Source organism: Gadus morhua, chromosome 7 (genome assembly GCF_902167405.1).
Source record: "Gadus morhua chromosome 7, gadMor3.0, whole genome shotgun sequence".
In the NCBI taxonomy this organism is placed as follows: domain Eukaryota; kingdom Metazoa; phylum Chordata; class Actinopteri; order Gadiformes; family Gadidae; genus Gadus; species Gadus morhua.
The window spans coordinates 16,955,646-16,977,506 of NC_044054.1; the positions used below are offsets into that span (position 1 = coordinate 16,955,646).

General features: G+C 45.5%; 1 protein-coding gene across 1 annotated transcript; it reads right to left on the reverse strand.

The window, feature by feature from the left end:
• Positions 1-201: 201 nt before the first annotated feature.
• LOC115547962 (uncharacterized) lies at positions 202-19,955 on the reverse strand. The gene is made up of 26 exons (XM_030362487.1): positions 19,447-19,955; positions 18,311-18,442; positions 17,988-18,138; positions 15,894-17,561; positions 15,554-15,739; positions 15,363-15,461; positions 14,596-14,758; positions 14,448-14,510; positions 14,281-14,346; positions 13,906-14,039; positions 10,783-10,935; positions 7,795-7,902; positions 7,174-7,312; positions 6,463-6,741; positions 6,214-6,258; positions 5,979-6,058; positions 5,718-5,830; positions 5,442-5,625; positions 4,942-5,026; positions 4,303-4,448; positions 2,840-2,930; positions 2,419-2,567; positions 2,162-2,247; positions 1,687-1,756; positions 1,365-1,483; positions 202-1,099 (listed from the first exon to the last, which is right to left on the reverse strand). The coding sequence occupies exons 4-26, from the start codon at positions 17,427-17,429 to the stop codon at positions 910-912; spliced, it is 4,284 nt and encodes a 1,427-aa protein (XP_030218347.1). The 5' UTR covers positions 17,430-17,561; positions 17,988-18,138; positions 18,311-18,442; positions 19,447-19,955; the 3' UTR covers positions 202-909.
• Positions 19,956-21,861: the final 1,906 nt, after the last annotated feature.

Consider the following 21,861-nt stretch of genomic DNA (forward strand, 5'->3'; position numbering starts at 1 on the left):
GGGGTTACGTTGATGATTAGATGTTCACCCTTTTTGAACAGCTCTGCTTCCGGAAGTTAATTTCCCATTCATTTTCTCCATTGCCTCTTTTAGAAAATCGTAATGTATCGTAAGGAGTCTGGGACCAAGCCAATCATCCGGCAGGTTAGTCGTGACTATTTAAACATTTGATTCGGGGCAAAAAATATAGCGTTTCATATATAGTGTTTTCATTGACATTTATTGGATTTTTTGGTATGTACAAATACAGACATCTTTGAGTTTTCCAGGTCAAAATATCGGATACAAAAAAAAAAAAAAATAAACACAAATGTCCATCATCTCTGAGTCTTATGAATTTTCCTTATCAGCAACACAAAATTAGATTCATCTAAAGTGTCAGTAAAAGCTCAAAATAGAACATGTAAATTTCATTTTAATAATAACTAAAGCAGTCAAGTAAAAAAAAAAAACATGAAATTATATTTCAATTCTACTTAGTAGATAATAATAAAATCCTTCCATGATTAAAAATGTGAAATTCCTACAAAGAAAGGTGATAAAAAAAATCCTTCCCCATCAGAGTTGCAGCACGCCTCCCGTTATCTATACCATGGTAACTGGTCCTGTTGGTTGGTCAACATATTGCCATCCGTTATAGATACCATGGCAACGGGTTCTGTTAGAGGTGCAGCTTGTTGCCACCTATTACTGATTGCATGGTCTGGTAGGGCGGCGCGGTAGAAGTGACCACTTCTGCCGTTTAACCTCTCTATATTGTACACAGACAGAAATAAACAATACACTACAGTTCCCTTTATCAAATCTGGGCCAATCCTTCCAATGCCCAACTTGAGCATGGAAAAGTGTACAATTCCATCTGCTCAATGAGAGAGTAGGAAGGAGAAAGAGGTAGCCGTTTTCCCTGGATCAGTGACTGCCGTCGGGGGGGCTAGAGGAGGCAGAGGAGCTGTTCATCTCCTCGCAGGCAAAGTAGTCCTTCAACGGAGCGAAGAGGTGCCGGATCACGGGCACGCTCCAGGACTTCCCCAGGACCTTCTGCCGCTCCTTGCGGTTCATGTTCCTAACGTCTGTGTAGTGCTTGGGGAAGCCAAAGATTCTGGATGGGTAGGGGAGACGATGGAACTCATTCATTCAGGATCGGATATACAAGATCATTTTGTTTAGACATCCAGAGAGAGAGAGAGACCAACAGATTAATAGGGGGATGCCATCCATACAAATCTAAACTGGCTGGTAGAATAAAGACTAGACAGGCCTAAAGGGGACCAGGTCAAAACATATGACAGGGTCTAACCCGACTGTGGGTGGAAACGTCCTCATCATGGCTGACCCCCAGCGGGGGGTGTCGCTCAGACACTTACGTCTCGATCTCTGTGATCCAGAGGTTGTCGTCCTTGCCATTTTCAATGACAGGACATATAGGGACCTTCCCCTGCTTCAGAGAGTTTGGCTGGGTGGTGATCGTCTTCACCTTGGTAAACTGCAGGGACACACAAAGTATTGTTAAAAATCGAATACTGTCGGACATTGGCAGGCCGGGGGGTGAGGTATGATGGAGGGTACAGTAGGGGATCAGGGGGGCCTGGGGGTTGAGGTATGATGGAGGGTACAGTAGGGGACCAGGGGGGCCGGGTGGTGAGGTATGATGGAGGAGGTACAGTGCAGGGTTTAACGGGAACCTACCCGGGCCTCTCTTCCCGTCTCCAGACATTGCTGAAGGTTCAGCTTGTCCTTCTGGGAGGGAGTCATTGGTCTGTGGGGACAAACAATTATAACTCAATTTTTCAACTGGATATACACTGTTATATTTTGTGACATTCCTAATGTTAATTCCACAGTTAAAGTTTAGGTCACAAACACTCTGTGTGAAAAGAATTATGCAAAGGTAACGGTAGATAAAGGAATGTCTCGCTAATAAATACTGTATGTAACGCTGTATGTATACAATTCAATGGTCGCAACGCTATAGTTTTGGTGTGAATTAGGGGTTTGTTCGATAACTCTGTAGGTTCCAACAGCAATAACCTATAATAAATGTACGATGAGACTGTGAGTAAGACCGCATTTCTATCAGATGATTATCAGGAGCAGTCGTTTAGGGTTTGTAGTCTTGCTGAATGACACGGATCAACAGCCTGATGGACTCTGGTTTGTGTACCTGTTCATTCCCGGGATGTTACCCCAGAAGTAACGCGCTCTATGGGCCGGACTCACTTTCACCGCGTCCGCCATCACTGGGTTACACTGTCATCCAATCAGATTGCATGGTTAGATTACTGGTTACAATAGATGCACCACTTTCAGCGTCATAAGACATTTATTACAGACAATAAACAAGACTAATGAGAGGAGATGAAACGTAGGTACTTATACGTTATACCACTGTAACAACCCGGTAGACTGGAAGGTTCTTACCTCCAGGAAGCGGCAGATGTTGAGTTTGTCGTGCCTGTTCATCCACACTACATTCTCAAACATCCAAAAGAAGGGCCTGGGGTCGTCTTCCCTGGGTTTGAGCAGGTGGAGGATGCGGTAGTACTCGAAGAAAAGTCTGCCACTGCCCTCTGTTGGCAAGAGAGAGCATTACACCACCAGGAGGCTCACACTCGTCCCCATAGAGACATGAATAATAAGTGACCAATGTACTTTTTACACCTTTGATTGTTTTAACATTTAGAAAGTTGCAAAAGCAAATTATAAATTACATATTGTGGTTACGATCAGGAAAACCTCGAGAATATCTTCAGGTTTTGCTGGAAATAAATCATACAAGTCTGATTTTATATATTTTTGAGAGAACTGGTGCATTCAGACACATTTTTACATGTTAACATACCATAGATACCCTTTCTATATGGGTTGACAATGGACAGGTCATTGCAGGGACTTCCACCAATCAGCAAGTCAAACGGCCCCCATTTTGTTAGCTGTATTGGATGAGACCAACTGTCAATAACATGGGGCATTGTGAGCATCATACAGGGAACAAGCTTTACAATCAAACATAAGAGTCTTGACATGTTAAAAGTCATTACAAAGATACATTTAATAAGAACGAAAAACCTTTCAGATTATGAGAAACGCTGCAATGGGAAACTCGGGTGTTAGGTTACATACTGGTGTTACTTACCAGTGTCATACTGGTGAGTATCATTTAAAATCTATCAGGGACCGAATAAATCTTATGGTCGATAAAGACCTTTGTCATGCATGGTTTCTAATGTTATCAATCAATAAATATGCAGCCATAAGCAGAACAACACTTTTATTGTAATGTTTCGTAATCCGGATTTTGGGGAAAATAATGACTCACTTACTAAACCACTGTGGTGGATAGAGCTGTGTTGAAAAAATCGATTTTCCGATTTTTAATCGATTCGCATATTAATGACCGATTATCGATTCGTACGTCCAAAGATCGATTTTTTTAATAAAAAAAAAAAAAAAGATTTTTTTTTTTTTAATTTTATAAGCTACAAATTTATATTTTATATATTCATGGGATTCCCCTGAACACTTAGGGTGCTGCATATTCTTGAAAACAAATCTTGAGTGTGGTTTTAGAACAGATTTGAACATGCTCATATAGACGCCATTCAGTGCTTTTACAGTTTAAAATGTTCTGTTCTTATGTTCGCACTTTAAAGAAAAATGCTCAACGTTTACATTTTATACTTCCAGTTTCAGTACTTCTCAGTTTATTAAGTGTGAGCAGTTTTAAAATAAAAATGCTTTTGGTAGCAACCGCTTTTGGGTTAATTATTTCCCAGTAGGAATCCACTGTTGCAGATATAGTCACCTCAATGATGTCCTCCATTTATTGTCCTGAATTATCTTTCTTGAAGGTAGATTGACCCTTAACGTTTTCATCAGTCTTCCAGCCATCAGTAACTACCAATACTTGTAAGATTTGCTGTTTAATATTGATATAATACTAGTTTTAATATGTTGCTTCTCTACACAGTCATGAAGTGAAGGAAACGGTTCAAATACATTTTTCATTTTTAATAACATTAACCCCCGGATCGAATCGAAATCAGATCGAATCGGAAATCAGATCGAATCGGATGGAATCTGAGAAAATCGGGAAAAAATCGATTCTGAAACTTAAAAATCGTAATCGAATCGATTCTTGAAATTTGAATCGAAACCCAGCTCTAGTGGTGGATGCATGGTACACAAGCCCAGCTGAGGTTTACCAACAACCACCTCATTAACTACATTCAATGAAACCCCCTCTAGGACTAGCCCTGGGGGAGTGACCACTTAAGGACGATAGAGAACGGAGAGCGCATCCACCTGTTCCTTAGTGATGAACCGCACATCGTCGACGTGCGTGATCCTGGTCTCATGGTTGATACGCGTCACTGCCAGGGAATCCTCGCAGATCTCTGAAGCAAAATACTTGTCCACTTTGAAACCAAGGTCCTTCAGCACTAGATAACCTGGAGAGAAGCAAAATGACACACGCATCACGTTGAGCCCTAACTGGCCTCTTGGCCCCGCACATCTCTTCTATCGATTCCTCTTAGCCCCGCCCATCTCTACTAACCCGTTCCTCTTAGCCCCGCCCATCCCTAGGAACCTGTTCCTCTTAGCCACGCCCATCTCTACTAACATCTTAGCCCCGCCCAGCTTTAACCTGTTCCTCTTAGCCCCGCCCATCTCTACTAACCGATTCCTCTTTGCCCCGCCCTTCTCTATTAACCGATTCCTCTTTGCCCCGCTCATCTCTACTAACTGGTTCCTCTTAGCCCCGCCCATCTCTACTAACCTGTTCCTCTTAGCCCCGCCCATTTCTACTAACCAGTTCCTCTTAGCCCCACCCATCTCTACTAACCTGTTCCTCTTAGCCCCACCCATCTCCACTAACTGATTCCTCTTTGCCCCCCAAGCTCTGCTAACCCGTTCCTCTTAGCGTCGCCCATCTTTAGTCACCTGTTCCGATGCCATCAAACAGCGACAGAACTCGGAGTGGTCGCCGTCGATTCGCAGGAATGGACGGGTAGACGCGATGAGGTTCCTGCAAATGTTCACAAATCCCAGCAGTGTTAAACCAGAAAGAGAAGTCTGAATAGCTCAATATAGGTTTGGCTGACTTCCAGACAACAATCCCTAGGGATAAACTATCAAATAATTGAATTCAGCCCGAATTCAATTATTGGATGACTGGTCTGTCTACCTACCTGACCATCCACCTGCGCACATTCTCCCTGTGCACTCATTGCACATGGCTTTCACAACACAGACCTATTGCTAAAGCTAGCGAGCTAGTTTTGAAGTTCATGTGTTTTGGGGAAGTGGGGCTTTGGAGAAAGTCTTGGGATTGTTTCGGTTTGATCCTTACAAACTGTAGCTTTCTCTGTCTGGTTTCTCCAAAATCGCTCTAGCTTTAATAAGGAAGGAACTGGGACCTGCTGTCACAGAAGACCACTCACGAATTCCATGTCGCTGTTATTGGCGAAGAACTCCTGGACACGGACACTCCAGTCCTTCCTGGGCTTCAGGGCACCGTGAGCGGCCAGTGGCTGACACAGGTAGCAGATCCACGGGTCTGTCTCCTTCAGAGAGTCAAAGGTGCCTGGGTCCACCAGGATGTCCAGGCAGTTCAAGCAGAAAGACCTGGAGAGAGGCGGTGAGCTGCGGATGAGCTGATGGGAAACTCTAGCAAATCAGGCAGACACACAGCAGAGATGTAGTCCAGACAGACGCACCTGCAGCAGCTGTCGTTCCCGCACATTATGACCTCCATCCCGTAACAGCAGATGGTGCAGTAGGACTGGTAGCCGTCCTCATCGTAGTGGAACAGAGTCTCTGTGAAGTTATCCTGTGCAAGAGGACACAGACCTTCATAAGACCTGTCTCGCCGACAGAGTTACGTTGCATGTTTCCATTTCTCCATGTAGAGTGACGGTTGGCTCGTCGCTCAGAAGAGATGACGGCATGTGACTTTTCTTCTTTTTTTTTTTACTGACCTTACACCTTTGACAGAGGCCTCCTCTGAACAGGGGGTGGGGGGTTTCAATGTCAGTGGTGCCGCAGCACAGACAGAAGGCTGCACAGAGAGGAAAGGCGTCAAGACGGGAGCACAGCGCATGACAAGGGTACCTTGTGGGCAGAGCGACGCTAGGTCTGTTCGTGGTTAAGGAACACGTTCACGCATGTGGAGATTTTGTGAATGTGTAAAAAAAACAACTGTTCAAGGCTCACCTTCAATGTCCAGTCCCTGCTGTTTGATGCTGCGAATGGCGGCCTCTAGAAAAGTTCAAACATACGAAGAAACATTCAGTCAACACAAGGCAAATGGTAAGGGACTGCATTCACTTACAACCCAGCATCCCATCCCATACACAATAGCTCCTATATAATAAAAGCTCTTATGCAGGTATTATTTTATTATTGTCGGCCTTTGTGCCGAGTCATGTTTGGACACACGCGGGCCAAGGTAGTTCACCGGACCTCTGTCGTTCTGGTCTGGTTGGACGTAGTCACCGGCCGCCTCCTCGATTTTGTGGCTCGTCTTCGGCTTGTAGGTGGGTATGTCCACCAAGCCGTCGTTCCTCCTCTCCGACCCTCCTCCGGAACCTTCCCCTTTCTCCTGTCCCCAACGCCTCTTCTTCACCCTGCGGGGCGTTGTGGGCGCGGCGTCTTGGGAGCTGCTGGCGGACAGTTCGTCCGGCCTGCTGGACAGCGGCTGTCTCCTCCTCTTCGTCTTTAGCTGGTTGGTTTTTGTTTCATCTGGACGAATATATATGGATTTAACATTAGGTTAGTTCAACTTCATTGATTCAAAAGGTTTTGAAACTTTTTATTTGTCACATACACATGCAGGGTATGCAGAGAAATGTCTGTGTGACATACTCTGTATTATCTGTGCTTAAAAAATTCAAAAATAAAATATAATAAAAAAAAAATGAAATAAAAGTTTTAACAGAAATGAAGAATATTATAAATATATGTACAATTAAAACTGGATAGACAGGGAGATGTGCAAAATGTATTGTGCAATATGGCCAGGGTCAAAGTGTCCTTGTGGCCATACTCGAAGCAGGGACACAACTTAAAATGTATAGTTTCGAAAATCCTACACACGCAATGCAAAGGATATTACAAACTCAGATCTTGTGTTTTGACCTCTGTGATGAGGTCACGTGAGTGAGGCGCGTGTACCGTTTGGGGCGTCTGCCGACTTGGAGCCCATCAGTATGCCGGAGGGGAGGGCCCACTGAAAGGCCCAGTCCAACTTGAGCACCAGCAGCTCCTTGGGGTCCTTCGGGGAGAACCGCTTCCCACAGCGCCTGGCCGCCTCCTACAACGCCACCACAGGACTCACGGTCAGCACACACACACCAGCCCAGGGTCTTCCCTACTAATCGGACCCTGTGCCACTGTATCACACATCAGCCACTGGAGTAGACTGGGTAGCCCCGCCCATTCTGCCGGGCGATTTGAGTTCGCCCTGCAGAAGGGTCTGGAGGAGAGCTGTTTTTTTTTTTTTTCAGAAGCCAATCACCAGGCTGGCTTTTCCCCCTGGCGCGCTATTGTCTGTTTCAACACAATTTTGACAGGGAAGCGATGGCAAGCAGCCAATTGCTTGCAGAGTCGTTTGAACTAGGCCCGTTGATCACGCCTCTTGTGCTGAAGAGAATAACGGCAGCTTCCCCAGACCCAACGAGAAACTACGATTGAGCTTGGTCTGGCAATAGCCAGGCTACCACTAGGATAGAGTCCACCCCTCTCTGCCTGGGGCCAGGAGAAAGACAAAGAACACACACACACACACACACACACCTGTAGAAATCGGAATACTGCGGTCCTGTATTTAGACGTGGTGGCAAATGTCTTGTCGCAGTAACACTGCTTGAAGTCAGCGGCGGGCTGCAAACTCTGGAAAGGGACCTGAGATAAGAAGCACCGAAACATTAATAATAACAATGATGGCAATCGTAATAACATCAGCTCATGATGGAATCGTACTAGCAACTGATCTGGCACCAATGAGGGTACATCCCTTATCCATTAATTATCATTAGTTAATGCAGTAATGATCATTCACTACCATTAAATCAAGGTAAACTACTTACCTAGTGTGGTGGCAATTTCCTTTAACAGATTTTGCGTCTAGTAAAGATTCTAAATTTCTAAATGCAAAAAGCCATCACTTTATACAGTTTCAGATCCTCCCCACATTACAGATGTCAATAATCAAATCAGATAATGTTTACTCAAGACACAGCGTTGCCCGTGTTCTCATCGAACAGAAGAGTGCACAAGAGGATTTCCTATCTAGGGCCCGACCGATTCATCGGCCTGCCGATTTAATCGGCTGATTATAGCCTTTTTGAAAATAATCAACATCTGCCAAAAAGACGCCGATTACAACCGATTTTTTTTTTTTTTTTTTAAATGTTATTGCGCTTAATATCCTGCAGATTGCGCTCCTACTCGCCTTGCTAACTAACAACTTTAGCTGGAGTAAAAAAGAGGAGATTGAATTTTATCGTACTACATGAAAGCACGCTCGCTCAGGCAGCTGCGCGCTCACCTCACCAATGTACACAAGACGCGTTGTTTGAGCATGTTGTGCCTGTTTTTCTTTAGGTCCCAGGCCATGTTAATTTGTTATACTGTAGATCAGGGATGGGCAACTTTCATGATAAAGAGGGACACATTTTTCATCATAACCATCGGAGGGCCACATGACTGCACACTTCAACTAAACGTGAGCTGAGAGAAGCTACACAATTTTGAATTTGGTAGATATGATTTCCTGTATTCTGGTGCATTTTGGGGATGGCCACTACCTAAAAAATCATCCAGAATCATAACCTATGTACGGTATGTTAATTGAACCAACATACATTAATTTCATGTTTTCCATGCTCAAACAGCCACATGAATGGTCAGTATTTTTATCAGTGCAAAGGGCTCACATACATCATCATTCAATGAAGTCAAAAAACTGAAAAACAGTGGCCCAACATTAAGTGCAACAACTCAATGAACTCAAACCCAACAAGCAGTTGTAGTAGTTGTAGTGGCGACTTAAGTGGATATCTTAAATGACTGATATCTCTTCTAAGCAAACTAGACGCATGGGTTTGCCTTCGAATTCTATGAATTCTTATCATCTTTCTTGACCGAGTTTTCTGTAACTCAATTATCTCAACTCAATTATTATTATTCTTTTTTTTTTTTTTTTTTTTAATTATGTGCGGGCCTGACTGAGTGAGGATGCGGGCCGCACTGAGTGAGGATGCGGGCCGCACTGAGTGAGGATGCGGGCCGCATGCGGCCCACGGGCCGCCAGTTGCCCATCCCTGCTGTAGACTAACGGTGAGACCATACTGCTCAGCACGCACGTGTTAGTCACTGCTCACGAGCGCAGCACATTGGGAGTTAGTTATTTATTTTACATTTTACATTCCACTCATTTTTGACTGTAAATGTATTCTAAAACACTCAAAGGTTCTGCATTCAATTCACATATTCGTCAAAAGTGTTTAAAGTATATTTATGGTATCAAAAACTAAGTTTTATATGCTTTTTTTTGTTTTGTTTTTAATCTGCCGATTAAATCTTAATCGTAATTTTTCTCTGAAAATAAATCGGCATCGGCACTCAAAAATCAATATCGGTCGGGCCCTTGTCCTATCCCTTGTGACCGTTTAGTACGAAGGTTAACATCACGATTAATTCTGAGGAAGGCAGGCCGGTTACCAATAGAAAAGGGTTTACATTTAGATGCCACTGAGGAAGGGTTAGCTGATCAGAGTAAAAGGTTAACATTTTGATCGACTCTGAGGAAGGTAGGACAGCTGACCAGAGTTAAAGGTTAACATTTTGATTGGTCAGCTGTCCTACCTTCCTCAGAGTCAGAGTAAAAGGTTTACATTTTGACCACATCACTCACTCCAGCGGTGCGGTGGCTGAACCACGCAATACATAGTCGGCACTGAGGAAAAGCAGGGTGACAAGACAATACACGGAATGGAAAACAAAGCCTACATGACTAAAAGGTGGCAACATAAGAATTTTTCCATCACACTAGTAATTATTTCTAATTTTTTTAATGTTGATGTTAACTATGGTATTCATTGATAAATTCTTTTAGGGTTGCTAGGCCTAACCCCTATGCTAATGCTATATAATAATGCTTATAACTGCATTAAGTAAGGGATAATGCTCGAAGAGGTGTCAATTAATTCCTGATAATGGACACCTTGTCGAGCATTATCCTGCTTATACCACGGTCACTTGCCAAAGAAAATAAATTAAGACCATTCATTTATATTTTCATGCGTTTTACAATCCAAATATAAAGTTTTTCACAAGCCATAAATTTGTTTCCCTGGTAACGCCTGAGTGTTTGACTAATTCCTGGAACAACCATTACCCTCCCGTAAGGTTCTTATGCAACAGATCGTTGTTCACTACTACAGTAATTAGGACGGACCGTAGCTACGATTTGGCAACGGGAGGTATTCTACTCCGTCGGCTTCGAGTGCGTTCCCGTTGCTATGGTTTCTAATTTTCTGAGACAGGCTGATACGATACGCCAGCTAGCGCATTAATTGATAACGGTGTACAGACAATCTGACTGGAACTACCTAGCAGGTGTCCGTATATCAGGAGTTAATGCACACCCTGCAGCCAATCAGAATCGAGCATTCCCCCAGACCGTGGTCTAACTAATGTTAATTAAGGGTCAACTAATGTGCCGTTATATCGTAAAGTGTTTCCATCATATCCAACGTAAAAGGGACCCGGTAGCCCTACCTCAGAGTACTGTTCCTCGTCTCCGTACCACCCGACCAGGCAGACCCGCGGGGCGGTGGAGGCTCGGCCCCGGGCCTTGATGATGGCGGGCCACAGAGAGTGGCCCGGTCGGGGGCCCCACACCAGCCCGCCCACCCAGGGACCAACGTCCTCCTGTAGGGGACACACACACACACACACACACACACACACACACACACACACACACACACACACACACACACACACACACACACACACACACACACACACACACACACACACACACACACACACACACACACTTATTTGAGTCCACAAATCACATTACAAGAGACGGGATTCAAATTTTTCAGAGATGAGATAGGTCTCTGATCGAGGGTACAAAAAACATCTCCTGCGCCACACTGCCAGGCTGCCTATCACTGCTGATATGGAGCACAACTTTGCCAATTGTTTAGATTTTCTGCTGGAGAGCCCAGCCAGCCTTAACCCACTGAAAACATGGTTCTGGACATGCCCCAAGCTTCCAAAAATAAAAACTATTAGCTTGCATTGGTAGCCTAGGTCCCTTAGTATTTCCAGAATGGGCTGGTATTTAACGATTTTATCATTGAAAGCAATTTCCATGTACAGATCAAACACACAGCCTATCTCAAGTAAGAGCACTTCCCTTCTGTCTCTGTTTAAAAACACAACATCAGGGGTATTTGGGATGTTACACATCACTTCAATAGAGCTGTTAAACCATTCCGGCATGATGCGTGAATGTTTGTACATGGTCACATTTTCTAGAAATACTTCTTTAACATTGCTGGAAATCAGATCGACAAGTCGGTCATGGCGTGCAATATACAGTCCTTTGTACATAGTACAGCCATTCCAGTGATGTTGATAGGTTTTCAATGTAGTGAGTCCCCGGGACCCACAGGTGGCGAGTTGGGTGGGTCCCTGAGAAATTCAATGGGTCCCGACTCCCCAGTTTAAAAAATGTGTTTATTTTTTATTATTATTCTATTTCTTAAATTAAATTAATAGTGTTAAACTCCTTGATGGTGGTATGATATGGTTAGAGCTGGAGTACTCAACCGTTCATGTTTAACACTAGAAACGCCGGGCCATTTTTACTTACTCCTAGCGCCGCAAGAGGGGTCAAATGACCCCTAAGTCATTTTAATGAGAGGCTGTGCATTTGCACATAATGATCACTAGGTGGCGCCAATGAGCTATTACCGCGCGAGCGCCACATTTGTGTGTGTGTGTGTGTGTGTGTGTGTGTGTGTGTGTGTGTGTCACAAGCCTAGTCCTCACGATTTTGTCATAAATGTACATATATTCAATCAGAAGGATTGCAAAAAATTCCTGTTTGATTTGCAGCATCGAGCAGTGGAAACGTGGGTTTATTTACTATGAAGTTCGTATTTTTAATTGTTGAAATGAAATCAGCGGTGACGAGCTAGTTGTTTGGGTAGCGGCTAAATTAGCATGTCGCGATACTTTGTACAGGGGATCACGTCTGCGCCGAGTAGATGCGCAGAGGGTTGAAACAGCGCTTGTCCGATCTGCTCACAAGAAGGTTTCTTTGGCCAGTTACTGTGATTAAACACGAGTTGTTTAATGTTCACAATGTATCGTTTTTCATGGGGAAAATGAGATGCGTCCCCGGGACGCATGGATAGTGAGTTTAGTGCGTCCTTTCAGATTTTAATGCGTCAGGGACGCAGGACGCGTACCTAGCAACATCCCTGCCATTCACAACATGGGCAACTGATTCAAGTTGATGGCCAGAGTGCATTATACAGTGTGGATGGTGGTGTGCAGGATACCATAATGCCAGATTGTATTTGGCAGGTAGCACCTGCAGTCTAGCTTTGGCAGTGAAACAAAGGATGTCCTCCCCAACAGCAGCATTTTTTTACATGGAGTGGGAAGCACAGTGGTTGGTAAAGTCTAGGCATGCTAGCTTTCCCTGCATTCTAAGTCCAGTCCAGTATTGTTTGGTCTCTGTTTGTTTTATGTTAAGAAGGAATCTCCTTGCTGTTGTGTTCTGTAGTACATGTTGTGCCTCATTGTGATATACAGTTGCAGTTACAGATGGGTCGGTGACAACTGCATCGGATGCCTGTGCTGCTGTGTGTGAGTTGTGTTGTGTCCATTCCAGTTTGACCTTCATTCTGTTGCACAGATCATTTAGGTCCGACCAGTCCGACCGAACTCCAAAGCCTGCAGCTTGTGTGTCAAGTTTCCCGCTGCTTTTCCTCCCAAAGCCTAAGAAGCTGTCCTTCCCTGCTTTGGCCAGAGGGACCTTCCTCTTCCTGAGGTCCAGCATGAGGCAAGCTCTCTGACAGTGGCATCATCATTGTTGAGCATGCTGAGGAGGTGTGTCAGCCTGGTAGCAGTGTATACCCATTCCACGTTTGGGACACCCAGCCCCCCCTCTTTATGTGAGAGGAAGATGAGATCCCGGGTAGAGTGCGAGTTCAGCCCTAGCCATTTTCTGACAGACTGGACTGTTTTATTGTTCATGTCCTGTCAGACATTTTGTGGGATGTGGACGTTTGCAAAGAGGTGTTGAACCTTTGCCAGGGCCACCTCTCTGATAGCGTCCAGTTTCATGACTACAGGGAGTGAGGAGGAATCAATTAGATAGATTCTGTTCTTATAGGCACTACATAGCTCCTGTGCCTGGTCCCCCCAGTCACCCGCAATGTTGATGTTATGGCAAGATAGGTGTTTGACTCGTGGCGTGAGTAGACCCTGATAGGCTGTCCCGTTATTGTGAAGGAGGGTGGTTTGTGAGATTTGGCTTTATACCAGTGATTTCCACCGCTGCGTCACTCATAAAGAGCTGTGCTTCACCTCCAGCTTTGACCAGTGAAGAAACTCATCTGTTCTGGCCAGCATGTTGTGTATGACACTCAACTATGGAGGACACCTCGACATCATCAGCGTAACCCTGAACAGGGTTACGCCACACACACACACACACACACACACACACACACACACACACACACACACACACACACACACACACACACACACACACACACACACACACACACACACACACACACACACACACACACACACACACACACACACGTTTTGTGTCGTTTACAGATGTGGTTGCCATGGTAGTACCTCAGGAGGTGGCGCTTCGGTCTCGATTGTGATGTCTTCCGAGATTGTCTGGTTCACCAGCATGGACGTCATATCCACTTCCTCCACATCACTGTCCATGATGCTTATATATACCATGGGTGGAGAGGCACTCACTAGAGGTCACAAGAAAATGGAGCCATTTCATAAATCCACCACCTCACTGCATTTCATCAAGGCCAAAATCCAATGCATTTGAATATTCCCCAGCAGCCCTAATGATGTCGCGCTTGTAATAAACCCCATATCCATCATGGAATTGGAAGTACCATCTCCCTATCCAAGTCACTCTTATCTGTAGATTAACTGTCCTCCAACGATTGGTCCTTAGATGTGTTCATCCTAACTGTTTCTTACCTGTGCTTGATGTATTTGGGGAGCCTGTCATGGAACAAGAGGCCACCCTTGCAGGCACATGGCTTCCTAGAGAAGAAACAGAAAACAGACAACAACGTGAGCATGTATTGATACAAAGGATTTTGCTTACTGACAAATTTGATTTTATTCCATTTTTTTCCCCATACGATTTGTTCGCGGTCCAGGGCCACTGGGGATGTCAAAGTCCCCGCTGATATCCGACCCACTATCTGATGGAAACAAACCAATCCAGGATCAATGCTTCACCTGTGTTAATGCAGAACATTAAGTTCAGTCTAGTGGCATGACATTTACCAGAGGAGTGGTCGGTCGCCTCAGACATTTCTTCCTCGTCCGCCTCTGCTGCTTCCTCCTCCTCCTCCTCCTCCTCCTCCTCCTCATCTATGCCCGAGTGTTTACGTTTCTCGGGGGAATGGCGTCTGGGAATGGGAGCTGCGGACACGCTGCTCCTGAAAACCTGGAGTGGGACATAAACCGCCACGTAGAAAACCAAGCAGCGCAGCATACAGACATCAGCATTAGGATGAGCAAGAGGACGTAAAATGGGATCTGTGCTACGCGAGTCAATGTGGATATGTCTTTGTAGAAAGCTTGTAGAAACATAGATGCAGACACTTGTATGTTCCATCCAAAGAAAAATTATTACGAAGCAGGTAGGAGTTTAGAGTATCAGACGCCAAAGGGGGCCTATCCTTCACTGTCTTGACAGCTTCTCTGTGTAAAAGAAAAACATTGTCCCTCCAATACTGTCTTTTCTTTCTGTTGAGGGTTTTAAAAAGCTTTTAAAACCCCACTTGTTCAGGCAGGATTTGCATTTGTGTTCTTTTTTCTCCCCACATGTTTTTACCTCTGTATGTATATGCCGGTTCCTGTTCTTTGATCATTGTATGGTATGGTTTTAGGCATCAGGCTTTGGGTAGTTTGTTTAGGTTCATTCCTTCCTGTCAAGTACTTTGGGACTTTTTGACACCCAGCTTACTCCAGGTAGGCTCACACACTCTTGTGGGACCCTTGGGTTGAGTAAACTTGTATATTGTGCAGAGGCAGCGAAGCCCACAGACCTGATCAAACACCATGTCCCTGTTGAGAGAGTGCGGCAGGGCGAGAAGGGTCTGCAACAACCTGTGCAGCAGAGAGCTCCTCTGCATGGTCATGAGCACCTGGGAAGAGAGCATTTTCAGCCAACCTCAAAGTGGTACAGGCTACAGTAGTACACGTTTGTCAGCGCAGACTCCCACGCCCTGTCGTTTACCTTGCCCCAGTTCCTCTCTTTTCGGTCTCTCCGGTGTGCCCCGATGACATCCTCCTCTTCATCAGAGTGAAGGTCAAACTCCTGTACCACGTCCCTGGTCAGATTGTGATACTCTTGGGATCGCGAGGTAGACAAGCGCAGATGCGAACACAGTTTCCTCATCAGCCAGCCACGACTCTTCAAAGCCTGCCAGAAAAACCACCGGGATGATTATTACAACAATGATTCTGACTAATCAGGATATTGTATTGTGCTTAAGCCTTTACAGAGCAAATTTAGCTACGTGACACGATGTCCTACGTATTTCTAATGCACCGGCTCAACTCCAGGCCACGCCTACCTTGCCCTGCCGCGGCGGCGTGAGCAGCAAGCCCATGTTCTGCATCGCCGCGAACCCCAGCTCGTCCGGAAAGCTCGCCCCGATGTTCTCCAACACCGCCTGGGTGAACGCCACGACGTCGCCCAGAAACGTCTCCCGCGACGCATCGTCCGGGGCGCCCTCGGACCGGAGCAGCTCCAACAGGTACTCGCTGACCCGCGGGCTCACCTTCAGCTCCAAGTCGGGCAGGAGCAGGCCCGCGTCGCGCAGCATGCCCCGGTCGTGCCGCTCGAGGTACGGCCCCACGGAGGAGCTCTTCAGGATGCGCGCCGCGTAGGCCTGGCTCAGCGCCGCCATCAGCTGCAGCTGCACGGCCAGCCCGGCCGAGCCCGACAGCTGAGCCTCCTGGAAGGCGCAGAGGGGCTGCAGGGCTTGGCAGAGGAAGAGCGCGCCGAGCCGGACGTTCCGCCGCCTCATCAGGATGCGGATCCGCCGGGCCTCGGGCGAGGGGCCCAGGGACTCGAAGTAGTCCAGCAGGCCACGCCAGTCGTTGGTCATCCTCCGCACCATGTGGCTGATGAAGAGGCACTGGGCGGCGACGGGGACGGAGGGCTGGTAGTGCCTCGAGCAAGCCGCCACCTCCCTCAGAGCGGCGCCGGCGGGGAGGCTGCAGTTAGAGAAGTGGAGGTGGATGTGTTGGGTGAGTTCGCCCACCGTGCCGAAGGCAGCCTCGAGCCCGTCGCTGCAGGCTCTCCCCGCCAGACCCGGGAGACTGCTGAGGGACACCAGACCGGGTCGGAAGGCCCGCAGGCGCGCTTCCATCTCGCTGTTCGCCCCCCGGTCTGGGGAGTCGCAGTAGAACACGGAGAGGTTGTACAGGGAAAGGCCGAAGTGGATCAGAATCTGAATCAGGCGGTTGGAGTCCAGTGCGCCCCGGTTCGTCGTCGAAAGGGACGGCCTGGCGTCGAGAAGCTTCAACACAGCCGCCCCTGAACGCTGGTCATAGTAGCCCACCAACAGGACGGTAGCTTTGAGGCCGCCCATCAACTCCACACCGCTGTACAGGTAGAGGCAGTAAGGTGTGTGTGAACAAACCAGGGCAAGCTCCCTGGTGTAGTCTGGAGACAGGATGTGAGACATTGCAAGCTCAGCCTCCTCTTTCGACGTGAGCATGTATTTTTTGATCAGGTCCTGTAAACTCTCTGTGCAGGGAGCGATTATTTCTTCTTCTCGTTCCCTGTGCTTTCCAACACCGGCATCTGTTTTCACCGCCGCTCCATTTGTGTTTCTCACGCTCACCTCCGCTTTCTCGCCCATACCGTCGTCGTCGTCGTCAGATATCGTGACGACTATCTCTCCGATCTGGCTGGGAATCTCCTTTGTCTGCCTCTCTCTCCCTTCCAGTGTTCGGCTCTTTGTTTTCACCATCGTCCTCCTCCTCCGTCTCTTAAGTCTGCCCGGCGCTTCTCCCGAATATTCCTCCAACGCCTTCTCGCCGTTCACTGACAACTTCTTCGTGATAGAAGATGCCTTCTTTGTTCTCTCAGACATCTTCATGGTTTTTCAAGAGACCTTCTTGGTCGTCTTTGGTAGGCCATGCACTTCGTCAGTCGTTTTTCCCCAGCCTCTTCGTCAGTGCCTTTGGTTGGTCCAGTGCTTTGTCGTCCGTTGTCACAGTCGTAGTTTCTCCTACAACAAAAAAAAATCAGAACAAAATGGAAATTACATTTGTACAATATTGTTTCGGCCCAGACAGACCAGCAGGTGGCCAGGACATTCTATATATTCTAACTATTGTCTTCATCGGCCATTTCTACATTTCCAATTCATTCAATCTGTTCTTGTTTTTTGGTGGATTTCTTCAATGTCGCTCCTGAGCCACTGCTGGATGCATGTAGGAGAACCACTGCAGTACAGTTGAATTCCATGCAGGGCTACTACCAGAGAATATTGGTACCGCCTGTATTAAACACACTTCTGGTGGACATTGCAACACTGATCAGTGGCAGGCATGCTGCTGTTTGCTGGCAAGGTAAGGAGCCAGAGGCAAACGGATCCACAAAACATTGGTGGTTAAGGACAACCACTAGAGAGTTTAATTGAAAGGGTAAATACCTGGGGCAACAGGCCCTATGCTGCGTCCTTTCCTGCCCTTCAGAGTGTTCGTCCTGCCCGCGGTTTGCCTATCAAAGAAGGCCTTGAAGGACTGCAGGAACTTCAGACAGGCAGGAACATCCCTTCTCAGTAGCGCCTCCACAGGCACGGACTGGAGGGGCAGAGACAAGAGCACAAGGGATATCATTTATATCCTTTAGGAATGGATTTTTTTATGAATGTAAATAATTTAAAGTATCAAATAAAAACATCCAACAATTATATCCTCTCCTTGTTGAACACATTTATTTTAGGTCATGTGGATACACACAAACACACACTACCTGTGCACTTCGGGTCCACCTTAGTGAAGCAGGTACGTAGGGATTTATTGAGCCAGGCCAGCAGCTAAATGCCGTTCAAATCCTCCGATAACAGACTATCAAAGCTCACAGACGTCACGCAGCTCCAAGCACCTACATAGTCAAGAGAAGCACCATCTCATGAAAGCAGCTACAAATTTCCCCTGGGGATCAATAAAGTATACATCTATCTATCCATCCATCCATCCATCCCTCTATATTGAATTAGAATGCATACAGGTTTAAAACTCATGTAAAAAATTAAGATAATAAAGTGATAAACAAAATGACACAATTTTTACATGACATTTCACCAAATCATGTTGTTATTTGACCCTTTAAAATAAATATTATATATAATACAGATATAATTTATATCCGTTTGGTTCACACTCGCAATTTAATGTATACAACATTCCTTTCTGACGAGCAAATAAAGCCATGCGTATACGACCAGAGGCGCTCTTAACCAATCAGAGAGGATGTAAACTTCTGTCGCTTCCGGTCGGTTTCCTGGTCCGTCTTTATTATGCCTCCGTGTTACCGACCCATGCGAAAACAGATTGTTAAACCAAGAGCGTATAACGCGAAAGCTGATCACTTTAAAGTACGATTTGCACATAATTTCAGATCATCACTGCACAACGACTGCCCATGCTCTCTTTGGTTCAAGCTGTGTCTGTCAGACACCGAAAAGGTCTTATCAACACATTTACTAGATATACAAACCAACCTCAACCAATTGTGACCAATGACTTCAATTGCACAGTTTAACCGATTTGATTGTTTTTGTTAAGGACATGCATATTACATGGTCATATTTAGGGATACGTATCTGGAATATAAATATTTGGTCAAATAAATTGAACCAGCCACAAGACATGTAACCCAAGCCACCCAGGTGTTGTCTGTGGAAGAAGCGTGTTCGTTGATTTTCTCCTACAAGACGCCTCACAAACACTCAAACTTCGTACTACTGAGCCTAGCGTACATTAAACAAAACTACCGACAATTAACAAGGTTCTGAATGGCTAACTGTAGACGTGTTGTTTAGCTCAATGATAGGCTGTAAATTGCGAATAATGTTAATAAAGAGGCCAAATCACCCTAACACTTACCTCCCCGGCAGCGCTGGGCGTTTAAATCCCGTACCAGGATGATTGCCAACATGCGGAGAACTTCCTCCCGAAGCCCGGGAGATTCTGACCAATAGCGTGAGTGTTGCGTGCTGAGACGCTCTAGGAGCTTTCCCGCAACAACGTCTTTGCATAAATCTAAATTGCGTGATGTCGTAAACATAAAATGGTGCAAACCAAGCTGCCGTGCTATATTCTAGAGTAGCGTACGTAAGGCCTTATAGCTCGTAGACGGAGTGTAAATGTTAAATCTGATATTGTTGGTCGGGTTTAACCGTTGAGGGAACGGAGCGTGACGTTGTCGAGGTTTATTTAATGTCGTAACCAGAGCCTTAGAGAGAGAAGAGTTTAAGACACTGTGACCTCAACGGCGGGGTGGTCAAGTGATTCATGTAAGCCTGTATAGTTCCAATCCAAACACGCTGTCACACCAAAATTGTACCGGGGGTTGTACTCAACATTACGTCATTGTCCGTTGTCAGGCAGGTTTCCAAAAACATTCACGCTCAAAGACGAGATAACAATACAGATAACACTTGTTTTTAGTTTATATTTGTAATGAATTTAGGTAGTAAACTGAGTGTTTAAAGTGTATCATAGTTTAGCTAACTTGTGTTTATATACTCAGTTTACTTGCTAAATGCGATTAAACAATTAAATACAATACAAATATAAATTTAGCAATGCTAATAAATGTCCTTTGTAAAATAAGTGTTATTATTTCATCTAGTGTTAATGAATGATCGTGAATGTTTGCGAATGTTCATGAACCTTCCTACGTCATCACGATGACCGTCCGTTGCCAGGCAGGTTTGGAATTTTCGAACGCGGTACAATTTTTCGGCCCGGTACAATTTTGGTGTGACAACGCCGCGCTGCCATGTTCGTCTATAGAGTGGCGAAGTCACGCCTCTTCCGGTAGAGCTCATGGGACCTATGAGATCGAAAAATATGAATGGGTGTCAATGGAGAGAAAATAATTATTTTCTGGTCTTTATATGCCCTGGATTACACATATGTTGTTTGTGGATTTAAATGATAATTTTTCATGCAAAGAAAACTAAAAACTTTCGTGAATAAGTTTGATAATTTTAGGTTTTATGTGAGGCCGCTTTGTGAACTACAGCTCTTCGCTGCTCTCGACGCATATGATATACGTCACCACACCCGCACTTGGAACTCGGCACAGAGATGGCGATCTCTCTGCCCCACTTCACCGCTTTTTCCATGGGGAGGATAAAAGCATCGAAAGAGGTGAAAACCACTATAAGTCGAGGCACGTGCAGAGTTTCAGTTAGGCCGATGGGAAGATTGTCGGTTTTCTCCACGCCAGTCGCAGGGAGAGTGACGTCACATACGAGCCGTGTAGTCTTTCTCGTTGTGTTTTCTCTACAGCCTTTATCTGAACAATTGCACAATAAACGGTCGAACTCTTTGCGTGAAAAATTATCCTTTAAATCCACAAACAACATATGTGTAATCCAGGGCATATAAAGACTGGGACCAGAAAATTATTATTTTCTCTCCATTGACACCCATTCATATTTTTCGATCTCATAGGTCCCATGAGCTCTACCGGAAGGGGCGTGACTTCGCCACTCTATGGGACTGACCATGGGTCTAATTTATAAAACTGTGCGGGTGATCGTTACTAAAAGTGTACGTACGCCCAAAAGCCAAGCTTTGCGTGCGCCAAAAAATATTCAGACTTATAAAACCCTGCATATGCACACCTCTAAGCAATCTTTGCTTTATAAATCACAGAATGCCCTCAAGTGTACTGTGCGCAGCTGAATCAGCTTCACGTTCCGCCCTGTACACGCCCCTTTTTAATGAATGCGATCTGCATATAAAACAGACTCAGATGCAAGTATTATATGGAGGTAGATTTGTGTCTTTATTATGCAATCAAAAATAATAGTTTTGAGAGCAAAACTTTCCACACTGCAATCAAGAAATAGGTTTGAGAGCAAAACTTTCCACACTGCAATCAAAAAATAGATTTGAGAGCAAAACTATCGACACTGCAATCAAAAAATGTTTTATTGCAAGATAAATTAATGTGATAAAAAAAATATTAATGGGAATCCAAAAGTTTTGTTTGCAAACCTAAAAGTTTTGTTTGCAAATCCAAAAGTTTTGTTTGCGAATCCAAAAGTTTTGTTGCTGTTGAGCTGAATCTCGTGGGCGGGACCTACGCCGAAAGATGTAAGACACGTCTCTATTGGCCAGTCTCGATCGGGGTGACAGCTTGGCAACATCCACAGTTAGTAATGAGAGAGGGAGTTCTATTTCATGTAGGCTACGCCGTCTAGGCTTCGCCTTATGGGCTTGTCCCGTGCGCGCGCTTGCGCGCCCTGAAAATCCCGTAGGCCGTCAGCCGACAAGGAGACCATG